This window comes from Toxorhynchites rutilus, chromosome 2 (assembly GCF_029784135.1).
Source record: "Toxorhynchites rutilus septentrionalis strain SRP chromosome 2, ASM2978413v1, whole genome shotgun sequence".
NCBI classification, from domain to species: Eukaryota; Metazoa; Arthropoda; class Insecta; order Diptera; family Culicidae; genus Toxorhynchites; species Toxorhynchites rutilus.
In genome coordinates this window covers 40,287,842-40,311,536 of record NC_073745.1, presented here as the reverse complement: position 1 = coordinate 40,311,536, position 23,695 = coordinate 40,287,842, and the positions used below count along the sequence as shown (strand labels likewise).

At 38.2% G+C, this 23,695-nt stretch overlaps 1 protein-coding gene across 5 annotated transcripts in view; it reads right to left on the bottom strand.

Annotated features, from left to right (window-relative positions):
* Positions 1 to 7,214: 7,214 nt before the first annotated feature.
* The window catches only part of LOC129771801 (probable serine/threonine-protein kinase kinX), a 158,345-nt gene continuing 141,864 nt past the window's right edge, over positions 7,215 to 23,695 (bottom strand). For 2 of the 5 annotated variants that reach the window (XM_055775843.1, XM_055775845.1), the window contains exons 5-7: positions 15,553 to 16,305; positions 7,601 to 7,858; positions 7,215 to 7,540 (exon numbers count right to left, since the gene is read on the bottom strand). In XM_055775843.1, coding sequence (XP_055631818.1) covers positions 7,499 to 7,540; positions 7,601 to 7,858; positions 15,553 to 16,305 — 1,053 coding nt within the window. In that variant the 3' untranslated portion in view covers positions 7,215 to 7,498. The remainder of the gene's footprint in view (positions 7,541 to 7,600; positions 7,859 to 15,552; positions 16,306 to 23,695) is intronic. The other 3 variants (XR_008742478.1, XM_055775846.1, XM_055775847.1) reach the window with 3 other exon arrangements.

Here is a 23,695-nt window from a genome sequence, read left to right as displayed (position 1 = left end):
TTCGTGCGTGTTTCATTTGTACGTTATGTACACGGCCACCCCGACACCGCGTACGTAAAACTAACAAAAATCAAATCCTTATAAAATGCGAAAATATTTTAACTTTTCTACAGCATTACTTTGATGGAAGAACACACATTGTGATGTTGGAAAGAAAACCTTTGGATTGAACCTCCTACAGGAATAAAAATGTACGTTTCGACCAATGTTTTTGTTTGATGATTTTTCGGTTTTTTGTCATTTGTCTGGAAAACGAAAGAACGGAAAAAAATATTTCTAGAAGATTGGGGTTTCTGGCATCACTGCGGGTCGACAACAAAGTGACTATATGAGCTCGCTTAAACTAACCGAATAGCCGTGGCAATTGATCCAATCCAACTGGTTTCCTGCTAAAACTTATATTTTTATTTAATAGATTTGGCTATTTTGTGAACAGGTAGAATACAGTAAACATTCGCTAACTGGGCGAAAAGGGAATACCGGTTATCGACATTCGCGTTTTAACTAGTCCGGCATGTAAAACGTCAAATAAAATCGAGGGGAACTTCAACAACAGATATGAAATATAACATGAGGAAATTATTTTTCTGTAATTTTATCAATGTTTTTGTCATGCGAAAATAATTTAAATTCTTATAACATTTTAAACTACATTCGAATGCCCCTCAAAGCAAATCTTCTATTCGGATATGGCGTCGATTGTTTACGAAATTCTGCTTTTTAACTAGTACATGGACCAGTTAACGTTCGCCTAGTTAAAAAGCAGACCAGTTAAACTTGGACCAGTTAGCGAACGATTACTGTTACTATTCGGAACATCAACGGCTGTACAACCAGCTGAGGCAAGCGTACGATGGATATTTTCAAAACCCAGCGATGTTAGTCACAATAAATCGTGTGAAGGCACAAATGCTTGCACATCAACGCACATGCTCCCAACATTTTATACGCATCAACGACACTTGCATTGCGGGTATTAGTTAGTATTAGGCGTGCAAAATAGCGCACACACACTGCACGTTATTTTATACGTGTAAGTAATTTTCGTGTACGATACAAAAGAATCTAGCTCACCTGTAGCGTATGTCAAACCACGTTGAACTCAAACATCGATGCATGCACATGTACATGGGAGAGAGAGAAAGAGAAGAACGAATTCATTTTGGGGGAAGTCACTTCAAAATGCAATGAGGACAAGGGAGATAGCGACTAAACGCCCGACTGACTGTTCAGTCGTTTTGGCGGAGAAACTGCGTGAAGAAGCCAAAGTCATTACTAAAGGCTGATTTGGACGATGCCAGTCAGCGCTCTAGTTGAAGTATCCAGTGAATAGAGAACAGACACTCTGTTTAAGTTAGAGGCCAATTACTTGTTCGATACTGGTACAAGTAACTTGAACAGAGTGTCTGTTCTCTGTTCACTGGATACTTCAACTAGAGCGCTGACTGGCATCGTCTAAATCAGCCTTAACTGACTATGGATATAGTGAGTCAGTTAGTCAGCTGACTATCCTCAGTTGACTATGATATGCAGAGCCCTGATAGCAACTACCAAACGAAGTCAAATATTGAAAATATTAATTCTGTTTATCAACTACACCCATACCTCGCTATACGGCCGCTCTTTCTACGGTATTTCGCCATAACGGCCCTCTTCAATTAAGGCACTTTTTTGATTTACGGCCTAAAATGTTTCGCTATAACGGCAAAAAAAAAATTTCGATATCGATATTAATACATAATTCATGGAACATGAAGTTCTTTCATTTTTGTTTATAGATTACTGTTTTGGGAGTCTGTTATTATTTTATGTACAAATAAAATGAAAAGATAATATGTATTTGAATGATAAACCATGTTACATATTTTCTGTATTTAGAACCGATCCGATTGAATTTGAATTAGAATAATTGATTCGCTTTAAGCTTTCGCTTTACGGCCAAGTTTCGTGGAACGTATCTAAGCCGTAAAGCGAGGTATGGGTGTATGTTAATGACATTAACGGAAGAATTGATGTTGGCGCACTTGCATTCTGCTTAAGATGCCAAAAATTTTTATTTATGTAAATACATTTTTATATTTTTGAAATAAACGATATATTTAAAAAAAAATACAACAAAACTATGGATATAGAAGAGGGAAATATGCAGAGTACGAGGTATGGCTATTAAAAAACGAGACGAAAACGAGGTTACGAAAAAGAGTTATATTTTCAAAATTACGGTACAACGATATGCTCCCTTTCAAATCCCCTTGGCTCCTCACACACCTTTCCATACGATTTTTTGTTCGAAGCAACGATGAAACTCTTCTTTTGTGATGGCGTTCAAAAGCCGCGACGCTTTTTCCTTCGCCTCTTCTATGGACTGAAATCGAGTACCTTTCAACACGGATTTGATCTTGGGAAATAGAAAAAAAAAGTCGCATGGGGCTAAATCTGCCGAGTACGGGGCATGTTCGAGCACTGGAATGCCCTTATCGGCTAAAAATTCCTTCACCGACAGCGCGTTATGGGCAGGTGCGTTGATGTTCGTGTTTTTCGTCACAAATGATTTCCGACGCCCACTACAAACCACGGTTCATTCAAACCACTGCTGCTCACAAACTACTATAGTTACAAAAACGCGTTTCGTACGTTCATAGTAAGCACTTCAAGCTACCGAACGCACTATTCGTTTTTCCCCCACCCCTCTAGGGCGCCCTCCAGGCGCGCAGTCTCGTTATTTAATAGCCATACCTCGTATATCGGATGACGATCTACTTTCCTGCTCGTCGTCCAAAAGGAGAACAAATGAGATAATACTGACAAGACTGCAACTGACTCGGATGATGACAATTTACAAATCGCTATGATCTCGAAACCACCATTGGAGGTTGCGACTACCTCTACTCAGGCAGGACCAAAAAGGCACTAAACTGAAGAGCGAGTCAATGAAACCTCTAAGCGGGGCTGGGAAGAAGCGATTCAAACGCTTTATTGAAAGCGGGATCACTCCTGATGAGGCACAGCGGTTGGCTATGCTACCTTTGGTGACACCAAACTCGAACCCAATCAAGCGCTATCATCATAGCGATAGCAGCGGCGATAATCCACGCCCAAAGAAGCAGGGTCGTGTCCCGGGTTCGAAACTGTCTCTTGATGGGGGATCAGTTCAACATCGCTTGAATCCGACTAGAGCGAAATCCCCTGTACAGCCTTAAAGAACAGAAGGTAAGGACAAGTCATCGTATAGGGATGTGATTAACAGTGTTCAGGTAGGCATACTTCCAAAGGACTACCCTAACTCAGAGTTAACAATGCAGCAGGTTCTTGCAACGCAAAAAGCTGTTCTCAACAAAGTAGTAGAACAGCGACAAAAAAATGTGAAGCCCAAGTTTGGGAATTGCTTGTTTAGGCCAGGATATTTGATTTTGATTTGTAAAAACCAGCAATAAGACATAAAATGAGGGACAACACAGGTGTTTGTGCTTCGCTCCTGTCGCGGCGTGTTTTTTCTTCTACCGTTTCATCAAGTTGAAGCGTCCAGAGATGTCTTTTCCTTTTTACTAAAGAGTTATTTAAAAAACTCCTAAGCATCCTGAAATAATTTCCGAAGCGATAAACGAGCGAATTGATGAAAATAATTTCGCAGTCCTACGGAAACAAAACGGTCCCGGATAGATTTGAATTTGCACACCCTAAAGCAATAAGGACAAACATCATTTGCTCTTTTTTTTTAATTTCCCGATGCCTAAACCCGGATTTCAGCGCTAGTGAGCTTGTATGGCTGGCAGTAATCACACGACTTATATATAAGGGCCTATATGGGGCCGTACCTCCGACCCAAGGATCCATTCACAGTATCAACCAAGTCAATGGTATATAGACTAAACATCCTTATTGTATTTTTAGGTAGTCTAGACCTCTACCAAACTCCTAGATCTATATTCAACTATTTTAACAAAATATGTAGTTCGTAACAAGCGACTCATAGGTCACATAAGATACTGCGCGTTATATCCAGCGACCCTAAAGCTGTGTGAGATGATGCTGATTTGTCAACTCACTTGCATTCGTTGGATCGGTCTTAGCTCAACTTAGCTTCCTGCTTTCTTTCGCTCACTTCTTCAGGTATTTGTTTGTTAGCAAGTTTGTTCCGATTTTCCATTAGAATTCCGTGAGTAGCTGGAGAGGTAAATCTACTGTCGCAAAGCTTCATTTGAACACAACAAGATTAGCATTGGTCTTATCAGTTTGATAGGGTAGATGTCAACTCACTCTAACGCTTTTAGTTTATCCATGCTGGCAACCGCCAATAAGGTTTCTCAAAGGTTTCATGTTTCCAATAAAAAATCGAATATATAGGATATATATTCATGTCAGGGGGAGTAGAAGTGTGAATTGAAGTCAGGTTGAATGAAGAGGTAGATTTGTCACGTCAATTAGAATAACCATTGACTATAATAGTTCATCAATCATCCTCGCTATCAATTCATTTCTAGTCAATTCAAATCATGTTGGCGAATGCCGAAGTAGTCCTAGTTGAAGCTAAGCTACTGAGAGAGTCGATTTTCATTTTTCATCTTCGAAGATTTCGGGCCCGGCTAATAAGTATGAATATTATGATTGGAAGGGAAAAACAAAAAAAAACTACTATATTTTATTTCAGTTTTCTAAAGTTGGTAGCATTTCATTTAAAAATGTTAATAAACTATAATGACTCTGGCTCGCTTGCCTTGTCTAATGTGTTGCTCTATGCAATCGACCAGTTTGTTCCGAAGAAAAGAATCCTTAACATCCAGCATCCAACGTGGTCTAATCGTAATTTGAAACGTTTGAAAGCAGCGAAGAGATCCGCCTTGAAGAAATTGACTAGATCTCGCTCCTATTTTTGGAAAACCCGTCACGCATTAGCCATCAACAATTACAGACGTCTCAACAAAGTTTTATTTGCCAGATATCAAGACCTCGTGCAATCCACTTTAAAGTGCAACCCAAAAAAGTTCTGGGAATTTGTCAACAATCAAAAGAGAGAGTCCGGTATACCGACCGTGATGACACGTGACAATGTAGTAGCTTCCAGCAGAGAAAGCATCTGTGAGCTACTCCGATGCCAATTCCAGAGTGTTTTTGTGAATGACTGTCTTGATCATGAGCAAATTGCCTCCGCGACTGATAATATACCTCAACAACGATGTTCTGGTGAATTATAGTCGGTTGCAACGGCTGGATCACCGACTATAATTCACCAGAACATCGTTGGAGACGCCTGCTATAAACTGAAACACTCTTCCAATCCTGGACCGGACGGTATACCCTGTGTTATTTTGAAAAAATGTGCTGAAACTTTGTCTTATCCACTGAGTCCACTTTTCAACCGCTCCCTAAATTCTGGTATATTTCCCCAAATATGGAAGAAAGCCTATGTATTTCCAGTTTTTAAGAAAGGCTGTAAGAAAGAGGTCCAGAATCACAGAGGGATCGCTTGCTGTAAATACCTAGTTCACCAGTTTCGTTAACACCCGTCTGCCCGTATCCGAACTCTGTCCGTCCGCTTCTCGAATCTGTCTCTTTCCTGTTGTGTAGCTTACCTTCCTGTCCGTTGTACCGCAACTGTCAACTATCTTTCTTCATCAAGGTGCTCTTTCGTTATCAGGTATATTCAAATATCAAGGTTTTTGATATACAATGTATGGTATAGAACCCTACAGAACTTATATCGATGCAATCACTGAAAAAAAGCGAAAAAAGCGGTGTAAAAAAGACCTGCGAAACTGGAGAACATGAAGTGGGTGAGAACACCACTGTCCATGATATTCCATTGAGGCTAACAAACAGTATTGCAAAAAACTGTGCTACAACTGGAGACGATGAGGTGGATGGAAATGACACTACATCACATGTCCCAGGGCAGATCAGGGTCAAAAGTACTGGACGGACTATCTCGAAGAACAATTCGGCCGGCAAAAATCGGATGATCAATGACTTCAGTGATTTTTCTGGGCGCTGCATTTAAGCAATAAAGATAAAGATATATTTTATTGTTACTTGATAGACACAACTCACATGAGGTAAATCCACCAAAACGCCCAATAATTTAAAGAATAGCATCTGAAAGGAGCTGGTTTAACTTACTGAAATAAGCAAACTTATTCCAGTATATTTGATACATGAACTAAGCAAACCAATGGTACAGGATTCTAGCGCATAAAGAATATTTTAAACCAAACTTCTACCTATAGCACTACTCAAATAAAAGCTACTCTGAAAGTATAGTTATCGTTCATAAAATTAGTGCATAAAGTGTAATTCTGTGAAAAACACACCTAAAAATGACATTGTTTTCGGCTGTTTTAGGAAGGGTCAGAAACCAACATTTATATGACATCATTATTTTGTAGTAGCATTTTATTTCGCTCGCTTGAAAACATGTACTTTTCATTTCGACCACATCTCCGGGATCCGTGCACGAAGCGCACCGGTGGTACGCAGACATGACACATCCCAACAATACGCTAAACACTCTTCTCAATTCTATTACTATTACCACTAATACAAATTTGATTCGTACCAAAACGGTATGTTTCACCATCCTCTCAATACTCAATCTTTCATTCATTTTTTGCTGCAATTTAGTAATCCTACTTGGCGATTCTTTACTTTGTGTTCCATTGTGTATGTAGGTGTGTTTTTTTATCATATTGGTAAATATATGCGATTAAATGTAGTATAATTTATCATAGTAAATAACTGTAGTAGTACTCGCATCTCGCTTCGCAACTCACTTGCATATTTTGATCAATGGTTAGTTTTCTACCGGAAGTCATGCGCCCCCGGTTGTGGAATCTTACGCGTTTCAGAATATGATTCAAGCGTACGATGATCTCGTACCGATTAGGACAAATAATGGATGGTTGGTCTCTTTTTTTTAACCAAAACGGAGATGCTTGTTTCACTTGTTCAACCAAGGACTAACTGTGATTTTGATATGAGTTAAACTAGAACAAAAAAGAACAACCATAGGAAAGTGTTAGTTTGTGGTTATTTCTAGGTCTATCAAATAGGTGATTGTGTTCATTTCTAGTACAAAGGGATCACATGAACTAAGAAGAAATGCAATTATATGTTAATGCTACTGTTATAAACTGTTTCTGTTTCTGGTGGAGACTATACGCCTATTCGGTATAAATAAACATTTATTGAAATGAGAAATGGTGGAATTGAACCACCCTTCATTCCGCCCTTTCAGTGTAGTTTTTTTCATTGTAGGCTTACATGTTAATATGTGTGTGGGGTAGTTGTGTGGAGTGATTAAAAGTTTATATTGTATGCCCCAATAGTAGAAGTCCCATACTGAAAATTGATGCTGCAGTTTGTTTCGTCGATCGGACTCTTAGGCTGGCTGGTGGTAGTCGAATGCATCTCAACTTTGAACAGTCAATTATGATTAAAATGATAATACCTGTTTGCACCTGCGGGAGTGAATCTAGGGCTCAGGTGGTAAACTAGTTATCAACGCTTAACCGGTGCAGATTTCCGAGTGATCATCCCAGGCGTTCACCTAAAATGTATAAAATTAATTACACTCTGGGTATTTTCAGAGTATAACGTCCAAACTAACCTGACACTCGCGACTACAGTACCACTGGTTGCCGCATCCGGCGCACACGAATTGAGCCTCACGCTTTTTGCAGCCCTGGCACTCCGGTACTTCGTTCTCGTGAAATTCCGGTCCGTTGCCACCACGAGTTGTAATGACGACACTCGGCTCCCGTTCCCGATGATGGCCGTCGGCCCGTGAAGACGACCCTGTTGCGCCGTGATTGTCATCTCCTTCGTCGATCACTAAACGATCGACACTGTCGTCCGCCTCGTCATCCTGAAAAATAGTGTTTTGTGATATAATGTTAGATAACGGAAATTGTGATTAGAATAATTGCATTCTATGGATGTAGAAAGAATACAATTCAAAGTGCGAAAGGGGGGTCTCCGTAGCCACATTGGTTGCGCGTTCGCTTAGTAAGCGATCCATCGTGAGTTCAAAACTCAGGGCCCCCATTGACCATCTTTGTGTTGTTACAGAATAACTACGTCCACGCAACAATCATCAGCGATGGAGATCGATCCACGGTCGAAATAAGATCGATTCATCCATACAACTGCTCTGCTCTGCAAGAAACATCGGGCTGCTATTCTATAAATAACTCAACAATGGATCAACTGTCTCCGCTGTCCAGTCTAACTGGATAATGGAAGAACAGATAGAAAAACTCTTACGCCTAAATGGCTACTGTATAAATGTGTACCATTCGCAATGGTATAGAAGGGAATACTCTAACGCCGAAAAATGGCAAATGTGTAATGTGCTAATTATAGATATGATAAATATGTGACATGTACACGATTAAAAATTCGGCTCTGTTACAGCTAAAATGCTAACGAGCCTAAAATAAACAAAAAGGGATAAAAAAAAAAAAAAAAAAAAGTGCGAAAGACCGAGAGGTTCTCCCGTTTGTAAATTTCCGCCACCATATGTGCCTAGTGATCCCCGATGATCGTTCGATTAATCGATTAATTGAATACTTCCCAGAATCCAATCGACGAAAAAAACATCGACCTAACATTAGCAGAAACGTTGTGACATCTCTTGCGGAATAATCAACAAAACTCAAATGTCAGCTCGTACAAAAACAAATGGATCATACAATTGGTGAGTAAGGCCAGGTTCAGACGGTTCGAGTAAGCATACGAGTCGGTCTAGTCAGTTACTGCAGTTCAGCTACTCACACCGTGTGAACACATGATGCCAGTTAGTGTCATGTGTGATCCGGCGTGCGAGCTTCTTCAAAGTTTTTTGAATTTACTCGCACTCGCATCCCTCAAAACGTCAAAAAAAAAGTTTTCAGCGCTCGAATCAGGGATGCTAAATGTAAAGAAATGTCTCTATTTTTAAGATATATGAAAATATGCGAAGATATTTATAGACTTGAAAATTATTGGAAAAACAAATAAAACCCTCATAGTTTCCTAACAAAATCGATGTTATTTAGTTTTGCACGCTGGCGGGGCACGTTTTCTTTTTGAGATAGTTTTCTTGAGAATTTTAATATAAAATCATTAAAAACAGTATTGTTCTAAGAAACAGATTTTCATTCATTATTTTAGTTTTTGACGCGTATTCCTCCTGCAAATCTACTATCATTTTCATTTCAGAAACTGGTACACGAAGCTGCTGTCAAGGGGAATTAAATCAAATTTTGAAAAATCTTTAGGACTGCCATTTATAGCATCACATACTGTCGGAATTATTTTAGCTATGGATGCTTTCGAGATTCTAAAAAATATCGTAAATAATCTGAACGATATTCCAAAAGAAAGGCACATCAATGTCATTTCTAGTTTCACTCTTGTAGGTATAGCATCCCTCATGAGTGTACCTTGGCGTTGTATTTGTGGAGCAATTAAATCCAACAGTTTTTCCACTTTTTCAGGTGTTATTCTCAACACTGCTCTGTACCCTCGGGGATCATCATCGTAGAGTTCCTTCAATATTGTATTTGTTGCTCCTTTTCTTTGCATCCAATTCCTGGCCCGAATCCTTTTTTTTCTGTTTTTTTCGGATAGTACCTTCAGTTCAAAGTTATTCAGCACAAAGCACGGCCAGCGTGTGTTTCGCAATAAAATTGTGTAATGATAAATTCAACTGAAAACCTAAGATGAAAACTGCTGATAAAGAAGTCGATTTCGGATCAATCATCTGACTAATTCGGACCTGATTGCTGTTTCTGACTATTTGATGAACATTTGAAAAATCGCCTGGCATCTCTGGTAAACCCGTGCCGTAGTATCTAGTTTCTCGCCAGCAGCTCACATTGTGTGAACGGACAAGGCAAGTTAACCAATTGTCAAGCGAGTCCACCGGGTCAGTAGCTGCTCATTGTCAAGTCAGCTACTAGCAACGTATAAATGGGCCTTAAGGTGAAGGTGGAAGCTAGCCACAAATGGCTAGCAAATTAAAAAAATAAAACCTAGATCTACCTATGACTCTTCAAACAAGTTTTTAATTATCCATTCAATGGTATATGGACATTGAATTTTGGTTAAGCAAGTGTAGAGATATCTCAAAAAACATGAAAATAGTGAAAACCTAAAATATTTGAAATATAATTATGTAGTTTTTTAAACTCGCCTCTCTCAAAGGTTGGTGCATAAAAATCAAATTCGTTTCAAGGAGTGTATGATATAACTAGTGCTTATCGAAATAGCGTTTTCAATTTTTTCCTAAATCTAAATTTGACATTTAATTCATTGGTGCATAACCTCATTGAATGTGTCATACTGAACCGCAAAAAAACTGCATTTGAGTTTTGGAAAACCTTTCCGAGATACAATATAATTTTTTTTTAACTCGGCCATCTTACCCCCATTGACATTTTACAAACGTTTTCGTAAAACCAAACTTTTTTTCGATGCCGTATGACTTAAAAATACATAAAACGTCGAGATCTGGTGTCATCTCGATAAAAAAATTTTGGCCGAAATTCGACCTTCTGGGATTGCCTGAGTGGCAATGAAGGTATGGAAAAAAAATTATCATCGAATTTATAGAACCGACTATGTACATTTTGTTTATTGGCCCAAACAAATGATCTGTGCAAAATTTCAGCTCAATCGGACATGCTTTAGAGATTCATCAAAGCACTCAAAGTTTTGATTTTTTGGCCATTCATTCTAAGTCCCAGAAGGTCGATTTTCGATCACAAAAACCCCAGATCTCGACACTTTGAAGTCATTTGGCATCGAAAACATTTATTCGATTTTCCAAATTTCAAGTACTTCTCCCTTGGGAAAATTTCGAGGGTAAAAATTAAAACTTTGAGCGCTCTGAGGCACTCCTAAATCATGTCCAATTGAGCTGAAACTTCGCACAGATCTTTTTTTTTTGGGCCAATAAACAAAACGTACATGGTCGGTTTTTTGAAATTTGACATGACCATCTTCGTTGCCACCCTAATCTATATAAATAAAAATGATCTGGTGACCGTTCTTCACGATTTAACTCGAGAACGGAGCAGCGGTTTATAACAGTTAATATCAGGTTTGATTCGTCTTAGTCTGCATCAGGTTTAGGGTAACACGGGGTGATTTGGACCACCCCATTATCTCGAAAAGTACGGCTCAACTTGGATTTTTTATAATGTCATCTTCTTTCATTAATGAACCGTATGTAACTAACGCAAAAAAAAACTTTGGTAAAATTCGACAGGTGGAAGGAAATGGTAGCATGAACACATGAAGCACTTTGATTGTCAAAAAATGTGAATTTTCCGATTCCCGGTTTTTCCCGCTGTGTTGAATCATTTTTCGTGTATTGTGCAGTAAAGTTTTGTTCGCATACAGAAGAGGAACAATTTGATGCAGCGAAACTGTAAGTTTGATAACAATAAATGAAATTAATTGCATTTTTATTTTTGCATGTTGTGTGGGGTGTGGGGTGACATGGACACGTTTTTGTGGGGTGAATTGGTCCTACAGGTTTGAGGCTTTTTTTTGGTCTAATTGATTCCAGATGCCGCTGAATTACAAAAAGGAATGGGCAGACAACGTTGGGAGAAGAAGGACCTTGAAAGAGCAACGCAGGCCATCAAGAACGGATTTTCTTTGACCAAGCATCGAAAATGTTTGAAAATGCTCGAACAACAGTGAGAAAATCCATGCAGAATTCGAGATGGTCTCAATCCAATTTTTCTGATCTGGAATCTGGCCAAGACTCCAGGTATCGATCCCAGAACACTGTTACTGATTGTAACATTATTCCAAAATACTTTACATAAACATAAGTATGTTTTTTTCGATGAAACACACACTGGACCAAATCACCCCACAGACGGTCCAAATCACCCCGCATCAAATTTTAATGTCCAAAAAACGTCTCTTTTATTTTACGATAAATTTGATAGTTTAAAGCTCGATATAATGATTACACATCATTGATTGAGAGAAAACAAGTGTAGCTAAGTATACAATGTGACATTTTTTGTTTAGGCCGTATTGGTTTGGAAATATTAGGCGATTTGCTTAGGTGGTCCAAATTCCCCCCTTTTCCCCTATATGCAAAAAAATAAATTATATACCACCAATATAGATCACGTACAGAAAAATATTTTTTGTGGGAACTTGAGTGTTAATATTTTCTTTATAAAGTTTGGGGCCCTTCATTTTGGCGATAACGACGCTGTCAGTGGTCGGATATGCAAGCTGACAGCATTTTTTTGTTTGAAACGGTATATCTTGTTCGCTCTATTTTTAGTTTGACCTTGGGTAGACTGTACAGTTAGTAGTTGCTCTCCGAGATTGACCTGAAGCAGCGAAATTGCACAAAGAACACACTGAATGGCACTTGGGAGTAGCAAATCATTCTTATTGTGCAAGTTTTGGTGAACCGAGCTTTAAATCGTCAATAACGATACCGGCCACGTCCTTACCAGGGGAAGAGAAGGAATATTAGTATGATATTCACCGCCCGAAGATCAGAAGGGTCACCTCCAGTGTTGCCACACGTACAGATTTCTCTGGAAAGGTACAGATTTTTTCGTTATTTTCGGTACAGATTCTGTATGGTACAGAGTACAGATTTTCGTCAAAAAGTAAAAATTGGTACAGATTTTTTCCGCGTATAAAATTTCTTACATTTCAACAATGCAACATTAAGGTACAAGACGACTTTCACGCCGCAGTATCGCAATCTAGGATTGGGCGATCTCGGATCGATTCTTAGAAGATCGATCTTTACCATTTCGATTTCCAATTTTTTGGATCGATCGAGATAATAATTTTTTTTGCTTTCGATCTTTTCGATCTTTTTGTAGATTTGTTTTTCAGTATACATCGACATTTTATCTCTCCAAAGGACACCAATATTTTGTTTAAACATAATGCCATCATTTGGATTGCTTCTTCTACGATTTACTTCTGTACAAATGCTGACAGAGACAGAACTAGCGGCAGCTGCTGAGGGGATGAACTACAACCGTTTGCGCATAGGATCACTGAAACTGATGTTGACATCAATTACAGATGAAAGGTTGATTTCTAGATCTGGCGACAAAATCTATAATAGGCTCTAAGTAAATGACAGATGTATGACACGATTGGCTTTTATGGGATCGTTGTCAGCTGAGTTCTGGGTGGTTGTTGAATTTCTAATAATACTACCTGACGGCACAAGATGATTGCCCTGCGGCTGTGGCCTTCATACTGAGAAACGAAACAAAATGCTTTTGATATTTGAATAGAAATATGAAATTTGTATTCCCTGTCGAAATCGATTCGGAAAAGATCGATTCTTTGGTACCGATTTAATGAGTGGATCGAACGTAGGGCGTTTGGAAAATCGATTCGCTAAGAGCGATCTTTTTATAAAGATCGCCCAATCCTAATAAGCATCATCAAACACACGAAAGACTTGCAAATGTAAATGTAGTGTTTGTAGTAAATAAATGAGTATTTTTTCATGGTAACAAAGTAACAAAATAGATTTTTCTCTATAACGAATATTTTAGATGGTACCAAGATTTTTGGAATTCATCCATTGCGAGCGATTGCCCCCCTTGGTATAAACAGTAAAATAAGTTGAAATGTAAATATGCAATAGATATACGAATAGATTTAAGAATTGAGTGTGATCATCAACATTGTAACAATTCCCTTATATCCCATTACTTTCCTGAAAGAATATGTCACCCTTCTAAACTCGAGTAAACCGCGAGTAATTGGTTTTCCACCTTACTAACCATAGTGTTAGGAAAATTGTATATGTATAGTTTTAAAAAAATATATTTAAGAATTCGGCTCCTTTAAACTAATGTAACTGAGCCTGTAAAAATAAACGATTTATTAAAAAAAAAAAGATTTTGGGAAGAAAAAGTACAGGTGAGAATGATTTTTAACCCCTCTTGTACAGATTAAAATGGGGCAACACTAGTCACCTCTACTATTTCTTGATTCACAAAGATGTTTCCATCAATCGATTGAACATATTTTTACGCACTCATTTCAATAAAAAAAACTATATCCTTTTTCAAACAAACCATTGCATAATTGTAGAAAAAACCAGATTTTTGCATCTTTTCTGCGCCGTTTATTCATCTGGTTGAATAAGTCTAATTTTAAGAAACTGTAATGTACCCGATAAAGAAATCTGTGATAGGGGATTAACTAATGACTACGCTATGCATTCCATATCAAAGGAATAATTTTTGTTGCACTACATTTGCATATACCAAAACATCATTCACGATTCAATAGCCATCCAGCTAGCAAACCAGCAGCGGGGCGCCCGAATGGCTTCTCTCAAGGCCGAGGGATGAGAACTCATGTTTAGTTTTCCAAACTGTCCTTCTTCAAGGTTGAAAGCGAAAGTAAAAAAAAATTAATCAGAGCTCCTATAAATCAATACAATTCGTGACATACCATCACCAAAACATCTCCGACGAATGAACTAAGGAGAAGAATAAAACAAAAGGAGGTGAAAAGCAATTGATAAATTGTGTAGAAATAAAATAAAAAAGCATCTGAATTCAACGAAAATCGGATCCATCAACACCATCGACAGCACCAAAGTTATGATCCACCAACACCAACGCCAATGACAACACCGAAGGTTCTTTTCAGAACCACAAAAAAATCATGAACAGTTAATCTTTTCATGCAACTAAATTCGGTTTTCACAATCAATCTAAGAAGGGTAGGTTAAGTCTAGCTTTGAAGACTAGCTCTGGTGCTAGATCGGGACCATTACTGGCAAGGATTTTTCTCCTAGGATAGATGACCAGAGTACGGTCTCGGGGCCAAGTACAAGCTCAGGCGCCAAAACTTATATAGAGATAGTCATGCTATCATCTATCATCTGCATATTGTGGATTATTAAGCTAGCTGAGAATCGTTGATAGGACTGTTGCCAAAAAGCAGTATCTAAAGTAGATTCGCGATAGCGGCATTGAGCTTTGTGAGACGTTTTGTGAAGCGATAATGGATTTTCTGGTGGAAAAATACACATGAAAATAATGGAAGAAAATTATTTTTTCCGTTTCAAGTTTCAAGTATTCCATGTACCATATTAGCTTTTATGCAAGTGGTAAGAAAAGGAATGAATTTGGAAAACCGAGCTCACGGGAATACCCAACAATATTGAAATCTGTCCCATTTACAGTGAAGTCAGAAATGCAATAGATCTCCTTAAAGTACTACCATTATTGATAATCGAATTTAATCACGACCTGTTTGATGTATATTTTGAAGGACTCGAAATCAAAGCTACGATAAATCGTGTATGAGTCTTGATGAAAAGCCAAAATTATTCGGGTCTCATTGAATCACATACAAATTCTTCTGACTAGTCTGAAAGTGTCCCTTTTTCGAAAGCGCGATCTTAAAAAAGATGCAGTCATGCGTTCAAAAATTAAAATTGATTCAATTTTAATTGGTAAAATTTGTGCCCCAAAATAACCTGAGAGCTACCGCGTACACATCATTTCCTAGCAATTGCAAGCCATGGGACGGGCGGGCACTTACCATATTTAGGAAATGCTGCTCCCGCAACCGCTGCAGCTGCTTCTGCTGTTCCTGCAGTTGCTGCTGGTGGTGTGCCATCAGTGACTGCTGCAGATTTGAGGCAACCACCGGCGTAATTGTGATCTCGCTGTTTGACTTGGATAGATTTAGACCGGTGTTCGCCTGCAGGTTGGCCAGTGCCCCTGACGTAACGGTGGCCGCTTGCGAATTCATCCGCTCTGGGGCGGTCAACAGCCGGGCAAGGGTTGGCGAAAAAGAAGTAAAGCCGGTCGCGTTCGGGCGTGTTGACGATTTGGTCAAAATGCCGTGCAGCAACGAATTGGTCGAGTTGCTGTTGTTCTGAGATTGATTGGCGGCGCTGTTAGCGTTATTGCTAGCGGGGCTATGGTTCATATCGGCGTTTGTAGCACTTCCGGAAGTGTTGTTCGAGTTCATCACCGGATGGAGCGTTACCTCTGGGTAGGCTCCTTTGCTTAGATTTGCCGCTACACTTCGCTGCTGCGATTGCTGTTGCTGCTGCTGTTGGGAAGAAGATGATAAGTTGGTGGTGGTAGCAGAGGATGAGACTGCGGCGGCGGCTGCTGCTGCATTGGTAAGATTGCTCAGATTGGATAGAATATTGCGATCGGATTGGCTCATTTTAGCAAATTGCACCAGGACATCTTTGAAGGACAGTCCAGCCGGGGTCGGAGGCCCAGCGGTAAGGTTGTTAGAATTGCTCTGGGACGAGTCGTTGCTGGAGGGACGGGAGTTCTGAAACGAGTGGCGGGATATGAAACAGTACTTTCAATTGTGGGGAACTGTGCCGATAGAGCGTCACTTAGCAGCAAGCGGGTGAGTTCTTGCGAGGGCATGGAATGGGCATTATGGTGATGTGAATATTTCAGACGTCCGGTGATGCAAAATGCGGTTGAATGAGATGATGAATAGGTATAGAAGTGAAACGATAGTTAGCAATATAGATCTAGAACACAATAATCATGTTTAAGCACAGGAAAGCGGGTTATTTTTAATACGCGAATAACATAAGATTCAAATTTTTTCAAAACATAGAAAAAATACATGAATGGATAACTACCATGCAGAAAATAATTAATTATTTGAACTATCCAGCTTCAATTGCCATATTTGGAAGAGATCAGAGTCTGGTGCCAGACTCTGCAATAGTAATGAACAGCGTGAGAGGTGAAAAGGATGAGAATATCACGGGTAACTATATACGAGATCGCGAATCGTACTCAAACCGCACAATATGAGCGTTATTTCGAGCTTCCTTTATCTGGATCATTCGATTACCCTCGCGCTTAAATCTTGAGCAATCTAAGTTACTACCCTGTAATGTTTTACACAATATCTTCGTCCTTACGATATTTTGTTGCAGTGCCATTATCACGCGAAAAACAATTACGAGTCAAAAATTTGTTCCACGTACGGACCGTCCGTAATTGAACCATAAGGTCTCGTTACGATGTGTGTGATAAGCATTGACTCAGCCAACAACTCGAACACGAAAGCTGACTACACACTCTGCAAGAACTGCACCTCCATGCTTCTTGGGATGCCTCCGTCTTCAATTGTACGATCGGGAAATTTCATCATCGTCGAGGTCTATGACGTTGTTCGCGTACACCGTATTTGAATGCCTTCTGAGGGTTGTTCGAATATGAATATTGCTGTACGATGTTATATGAGCCTCTCCTATCCTTTACATGGTCTCCATTTTAGCTATGCATTATTCAATCCTTCTTTCTCTTCGCTGATTCCTTACGTTAGGATTCGACATTTGGCTTTTTCTGTACTTTATTTAAGACACTTAAAACACATTTTTACTCGACGCAGCTGCAGAATGGAATCTCTGTGTTGAAACCGACGAGGAATTTTGAGATATGGCTAACTCCTTTCCTTTCAATTTTCCGCTGTTGTTGATAGTGACTTAAGCGTTTTTAAAACAGGAAGTTTATCCGATCCCTTGTAATTTTGAATCAACCGAAACATCTCGGATAATGATGAACGAAAGCAGATTAAGGTTTACTTCTACCTGTCAAGTAGCTCACTTCGACAAATTTATGTTCGACGAAGTGCTACTCTGAAAGTGTATGTTCTATTGATACAGAAAGGTGATAATCTGACGGGGCTCGGTCTGAAGAATACGCTGGGTGCGATAACGTTTCATAGTTAAGGGTTTTTATTGCGTCCTTCACGGCTTTAGCGGCGTGTGCCGGTGCGTCGTCATGCTGTAATATCACTTTACCGGGCCTTCCGGTCTTTCATTTCATCCGGTTGAGTAGCTCACGGTACACCATAACCTCCTGGTTCTACCACTCACAAAGCATCGTCTTTTTTTTGCGCTCGGTTCTCGAATTAACAATATAAAAAAGTAAACGATGTGCTTCGATCACTTTGTTCCGCAAATGAAAATTTGCAGAATTTTTTTTCGCCATCTGCATAATTTGTTTTTTTTTTGCAGAATGACACATAGTATTTTTGAAGTTTAATGGCAAATGAATGACATATATGTCAAATAGATGACATATGTTAAATTGAAGAAAAGCACATCACCCTGTTATCAATACTCAAAACATCAACCGGACAAGTTCAATTCGCATATCTGGTTTAGATCTATTTTGCTGGGAATCGACCGATGATCAGCAGGGTTAAAAAAACTACTTCTTTTCGCAAAGAATCATATCAACAAGCCGTCGAAGTTCTGGAAGCGTGCCATCTGGACGGATAAATTTAAGTTCGATCTCAATAAGAAATGACTAATAGTTTGGCAAAAAAGCGATGAGGAACTCCAGAGCAGACATCTCTAACGGCAGTTCAAAAATTGTGGTTTAGGGCTGTTTCTCATGGTTTGGCGTGGGAAATTTGATCCAAACCAAAGAATGACGGCAATGGGTTATATTGACATTCTATGCTAAAACTGATCAATGGAGGTTTCTGGGATTGAACCCACGATCGTTCGTTTGGAAAGCAGACGCACAACCATACAGGCTTCGGAAATCCAAGATAGGACCAGAAGATAATTACATCTTCCAGCATGGTAACGACCCGAAACACAAACCGAATGAAACACAAGTATTTTTCCGAAGGATCCCCGTTAAATCCATGGAATGGCCATCCTTGAATGCCAATTTAAGCCCAATTGAAAATCTTTAGACTATTCTCGACAGCAAAATGGTCAAAACAAGTGTGACTTTGGACGATTTGGATCCTGAACACCTTTGGAACCTCGTCGAAAGCATACCAAAGTGTATGCAACCTGTAATGGAAACCAAAGGACATATTGACTATTGAACATTTGTTTTGATTTGTTTATGTTTAATTTTTGTTATTGAAAACATGAAGTAGATTTTTTGTGTCATACTAAATGAACTATGTATTAAGAACAATGTTTGTTGTTTCAATTTTTTTTGATAAAAATCAAGGATATTGTTATAGTAAAATGGGTTACTTGCTTAACCTACGAGAAAAAAAATAATAGTTTGATAGAAATATAATTTTTTCTAAAACTTTGATTTACGTTCTGTAATTTTTTACAGGGAATTTGCGTTTATAAAGAAACTGCTGTATTAATCATCTAAATTTATATTACCGTCTTCAAAATTGATCCTTTCTGAACCAATACACTTTTCCCAACGAACAATGCAGTCATAGAAACACTTTTTATAGCTGTACTCAGGAATTGCCTACAGTACACGCAGCGAATTCATCCTTATGTTTTCAATGCTGTCAAAACGGGTCCCACGAAGCGGTAATTCGCATTTCAGAAATAGGAATAGGGCCATATCTGGAGAATACGGTGCTTGTTCAATTACATTCGTGCCATTTTTGGTCAAAAATTCGTTCACAATGATCGAACGATGAACTGGTGCATTACCGTGGTGCAAAATCCAAGTGTTATGCTTCCACAAAAACCGGCCGATTGTGACGAATTTTCTCTCTCAGACTTCTCTCAACCTTTCGGCACAAGAAATTTTATTTGCAACACAAAATTTTTGACCAATAATATGTATTAACCATATTCAAAATCGCCAAGCAAAAAAATATTAACTTGTTCTTAATGACACTGCATTTGACTAAATGACAGATTGTGCTCAAAATTGACATACACTTTGTCGTCCGCACGTTACGTAAAAAAATATTCGTTGGGCGCCGGCAGCGCTAATTCGGATTACTTGGCTGTCCGTTCTTGACATTATCGTGAAATTATAAATTGTGAAGTATTACTAATCTTATCGTTAGTTCTAATAAGTTCTCAACCTAGTTCTCATACTTTAGTGAAATTTTGAAGATATACATACGTAAATATTACAAACCTGTCCATATTCTCCCCACTATATGTCCGGGTAATCATCGCAAAAAAAAATCTATTTTTCGGTCTGTTTTAAGTTTAGTAAAACCATTGAAAAACACTTCCTTTTACAACATTTGGCCGAACAATAATAAAACAGTATATTGAATTGCAAGAAATTGCATTTAAGTTTGGGGAAACATGAGTTTCGAAAGATATAATTGAAGTTCCTCTTAACCTGTCCATATTCCACCCACCTTCCCTACTTATAGAAACATAAAACTTGTTTTAAGCGTAAGTGCGCGTGTTACTTTTCATAAAACCACACATAAAGACTGGTGAAGTTTTGGTCAGATTTAGCGAGTAGCCACACCTTTTATTTTGGTTTGATAAATGCTGGGCGAAATCTGGAGGATACGGAGAGATGTGCTTCCCTCCAAACTCCATGAGGGCCAACGTTTTATCAATACCGCAAAATGACCTGGCTGGGTAAGGAAGTAAAAAATGCTTTTTTCTTCTCCGTTAGGACGGAACAGTACCAAATAAGATTTTCTTACAATTTTTGAAGTCCCTATATGGTTCACCATAGGACTTATGGTGAAAAACGTACTTTTTCGTTTTTTTTGCGCCATTCGTTTTTTTCGTTTTTTACCCCATTTTCAAAAGCTTCGAGATAAAAACTTAAAAAAAGTGCTGAAACATATCTCTTACCAAGGTGTATCCTAAAATATTCTCGAAAAAAATCATCAAAAATTCAATCGATGAAACAATTTTAAAAATTTGATTTTTTTTATGGTTTTGAGATCCAGCACTGCCTCAATTTGTATTTAAATGCGGTTCTGTGTCTTTTCAAATATATATGAATTCAAAATTTTTAGAGCATTGAGTGGTACAAAAGATCTTTTTAATTTTGTTGTGTTTCGAATTTTTGATTTCTTCAGAATTTTCAGACCCGGTATTGCTCTAATTGACCCATCGAACAGTAATTTTGTTAATTTTTCATTGCTTTTGAGAGTAACCACCTTACCATAGTTTTGGTACCAAATGATAGCTTAGTTTATTAGCTACCAATTACTATCAATTTCACTCAATTTTTTATTACTTTGATAAAAGAGGACACGCTGTAATGTACGAAAAACATTGGATCGAACCTCGTACAGGAACAAAAATGAAGGTGTTGGTCAATGTTTTTGTTTGGGGATTTTCCGATTTTTTGTAAGATTGGGGTTCTTGTAACGCCAATAGTCAAAATTACGCCAAAACACACTCAAAACGTTTCACTGGCATATTATCTAGATATATGTCAATGATTGAAGAAAAACTCCAATTAGGCTTGAATAATCTTTCATACAACGTATAGTTCAGCGTACCGTTTCATTAAGTACTCGATGCTATTGTTAAACTATTATTTGGCTGATTAGTTCAGTGACAGCTGATGATTGTTTTGTTGGGCAGGCAATGTATTCATATTTTCTACGTATTGTTCTACGTTGTTATGATCAGGGAGAACCCACAGATTCAGTGAGTGTTCTATTAATCTCCTATCAATCCGAAAAATTGCCAAAAAGTGCGGACATTTGAATTAAAATTATGTTAAGTTATCAAAAAACGGCTACGTATCAGTTTAGGTAATTCAGTTTTACATTTTCACATGACTATTTCATTCCGACCGGCTCAATAGATTCTAAGAAAAACGTACCACCAGTTTTAGAGAGAGTATGAACACGCCAACAGCGTGATAATGATAAAAAAAAATGCACCTTCGAATATGTTAGGTTGGGGAAAAATTAATCCATTATTTTCTCGATAGGTGGCTTTAGTGATCAATACCTCGCGTAATATAGATCGTACAATTTCATGTAAAGGTTCGTTGTAAAGCTGACATTTCACAATAAAAAAATTCTTTTGCTGTTTTTTGTTTTTTTTTTACTTAATTTTTAATAATTTTTTTGAAATTTTGTTTGGTGCAATGTAAAACTTCCTGAATGATAAGAAATTGGTACCAAGAGAAGAATGTGAATTGCCAGAGTTTTTATCCAATAAGGGGCTGTCCACATGCCACGTGGACAACTTTAGAGGGGGTAGGGGTTACGAAAATGTCCACGATTGTCCACGGTGAGGGGGGTAGGGATTGACCAATGTCCACGTGGATACGTGAAATAAATATTTGAGAAAAAAAAACAATCACATCTATATGTAAAAATCAACGAAATCTGTTTTTCATTTTCAAGAATTTTCAATCTTTCCTATCATGCTTGTTCTGCGTATTTGTCAATAAAAAGTTTGAGCTGCCTGATGTTTTTTTTTTCCAAATACTTGTTAGTGTGAACGCAATGGTAGAATTCGTGGTTTTTGAAGATGCCCAAAATGAAATTGCTACGCAAGTAAATAATCTAGCAATTTGGTGTCAGAGAACTAATCATAAAGCAGTTTGTGAAGATTTATCAGGTTGATCAAGAGCTGATAAGCTACCAAATATCCTATGTACAGTGTTGGAAAGAAAAAAGTAAATATCATTACGCAAAATACTTTTCATGTTTTTTTTTTAATGAACAAATTTCTTGCAATGGAAATGATATAATAAAGCCATTGTTTGTATTAATTTTCAAATTCACATAAAACTCCAACTCGTTGGAGTATTGTGCTTAGATGCTCTATGGGGTTGGGGCTGGGGACTGGGATGGCCAGTCAAGCATTTTAATCTTTTTGGACTGAAAATAGCGCACCTTCAAGGTGTGCTTGGGATCATTGTCCTGTTGGAAGATATAGCTTTTATATTCATTTTTCTGAGTGATGGCTTTAAGTTTTCCTCCAAGACATTGACGTAGGACTCAGCAATCTTCTTTACATCGATCTTGACGAGATTGTCCGCCCTATTCTAAGAAAAACAACCTCTCACAAGAAACGATTCTCCATCGCGTTTAACTGTTGCTTGAGTAGGCTGGATAGCTCAGAGTAGTCTGGATAGCTTCAGACTATATTTCTTTGTGTTTTTTTCACCTCTGTTATGTCTACCTTCAATATAAAACATTGTTACAGTGTAGTCGGAGCTGGACTCCGTTCGTAACGCAGGTAACGCCTGCGCCGACTGATAAATGTCAGTGACATTTGACAATAAAGTCAGTTCTATTTCAACCATCAACAAGACCGCACGGGTATTAATTACAGCTCCCGAAAAACTTCTCAATAAATCTAATACCTCAAACTTACTCTAATCGGTCTAAACAAACTTCTTCCAAAAGTCAGTATGACTGGAGCTCCTGGTCGTGGACCGTCATCATTCTCCTTGAACCGTTTTGATAAAGTTCTGGTGTCAGATGATTTTCTTCATTCCAAAATAAATCATGCAAAATGCATACTCTAGTTGCAAATCATGACTATGTACCAAAATTGTATAAAAATGTCAAAATAATGATAATCTTTATATAGATACACAGTTGCATGTTAACCCTTTGCGGTCGTATTCAATTTGGACATGGGTGCCATACTGGTCGGAATTATTTTTACTTGAAAGAGCAGTGATGCATAATTTGTATGATAATGAAAGATAAACAAAATTTTTTCAATTCGTTGTGAACTTTAGATGTGTATCTACTGAATAATGTGTTTTAAAATGCTGTTTTTATGTAAAAAAAATTATTCTAAAACTCTCCTTCGTGTGCCAGTGACTACAGTTCTGCACAGTGAATGAGGTTTGGTGGCTGAGAACTGACATCGAAACGCGAAAATTTAATTTTTCACTTGCATTACTTTTTCCAAAAATGTACACTTTCGCGAGGAATTGAAATTTGAACGATTACGTTAGCAATTACATTACGTGTCACTTCTTTACAAAATCAACAACAAATT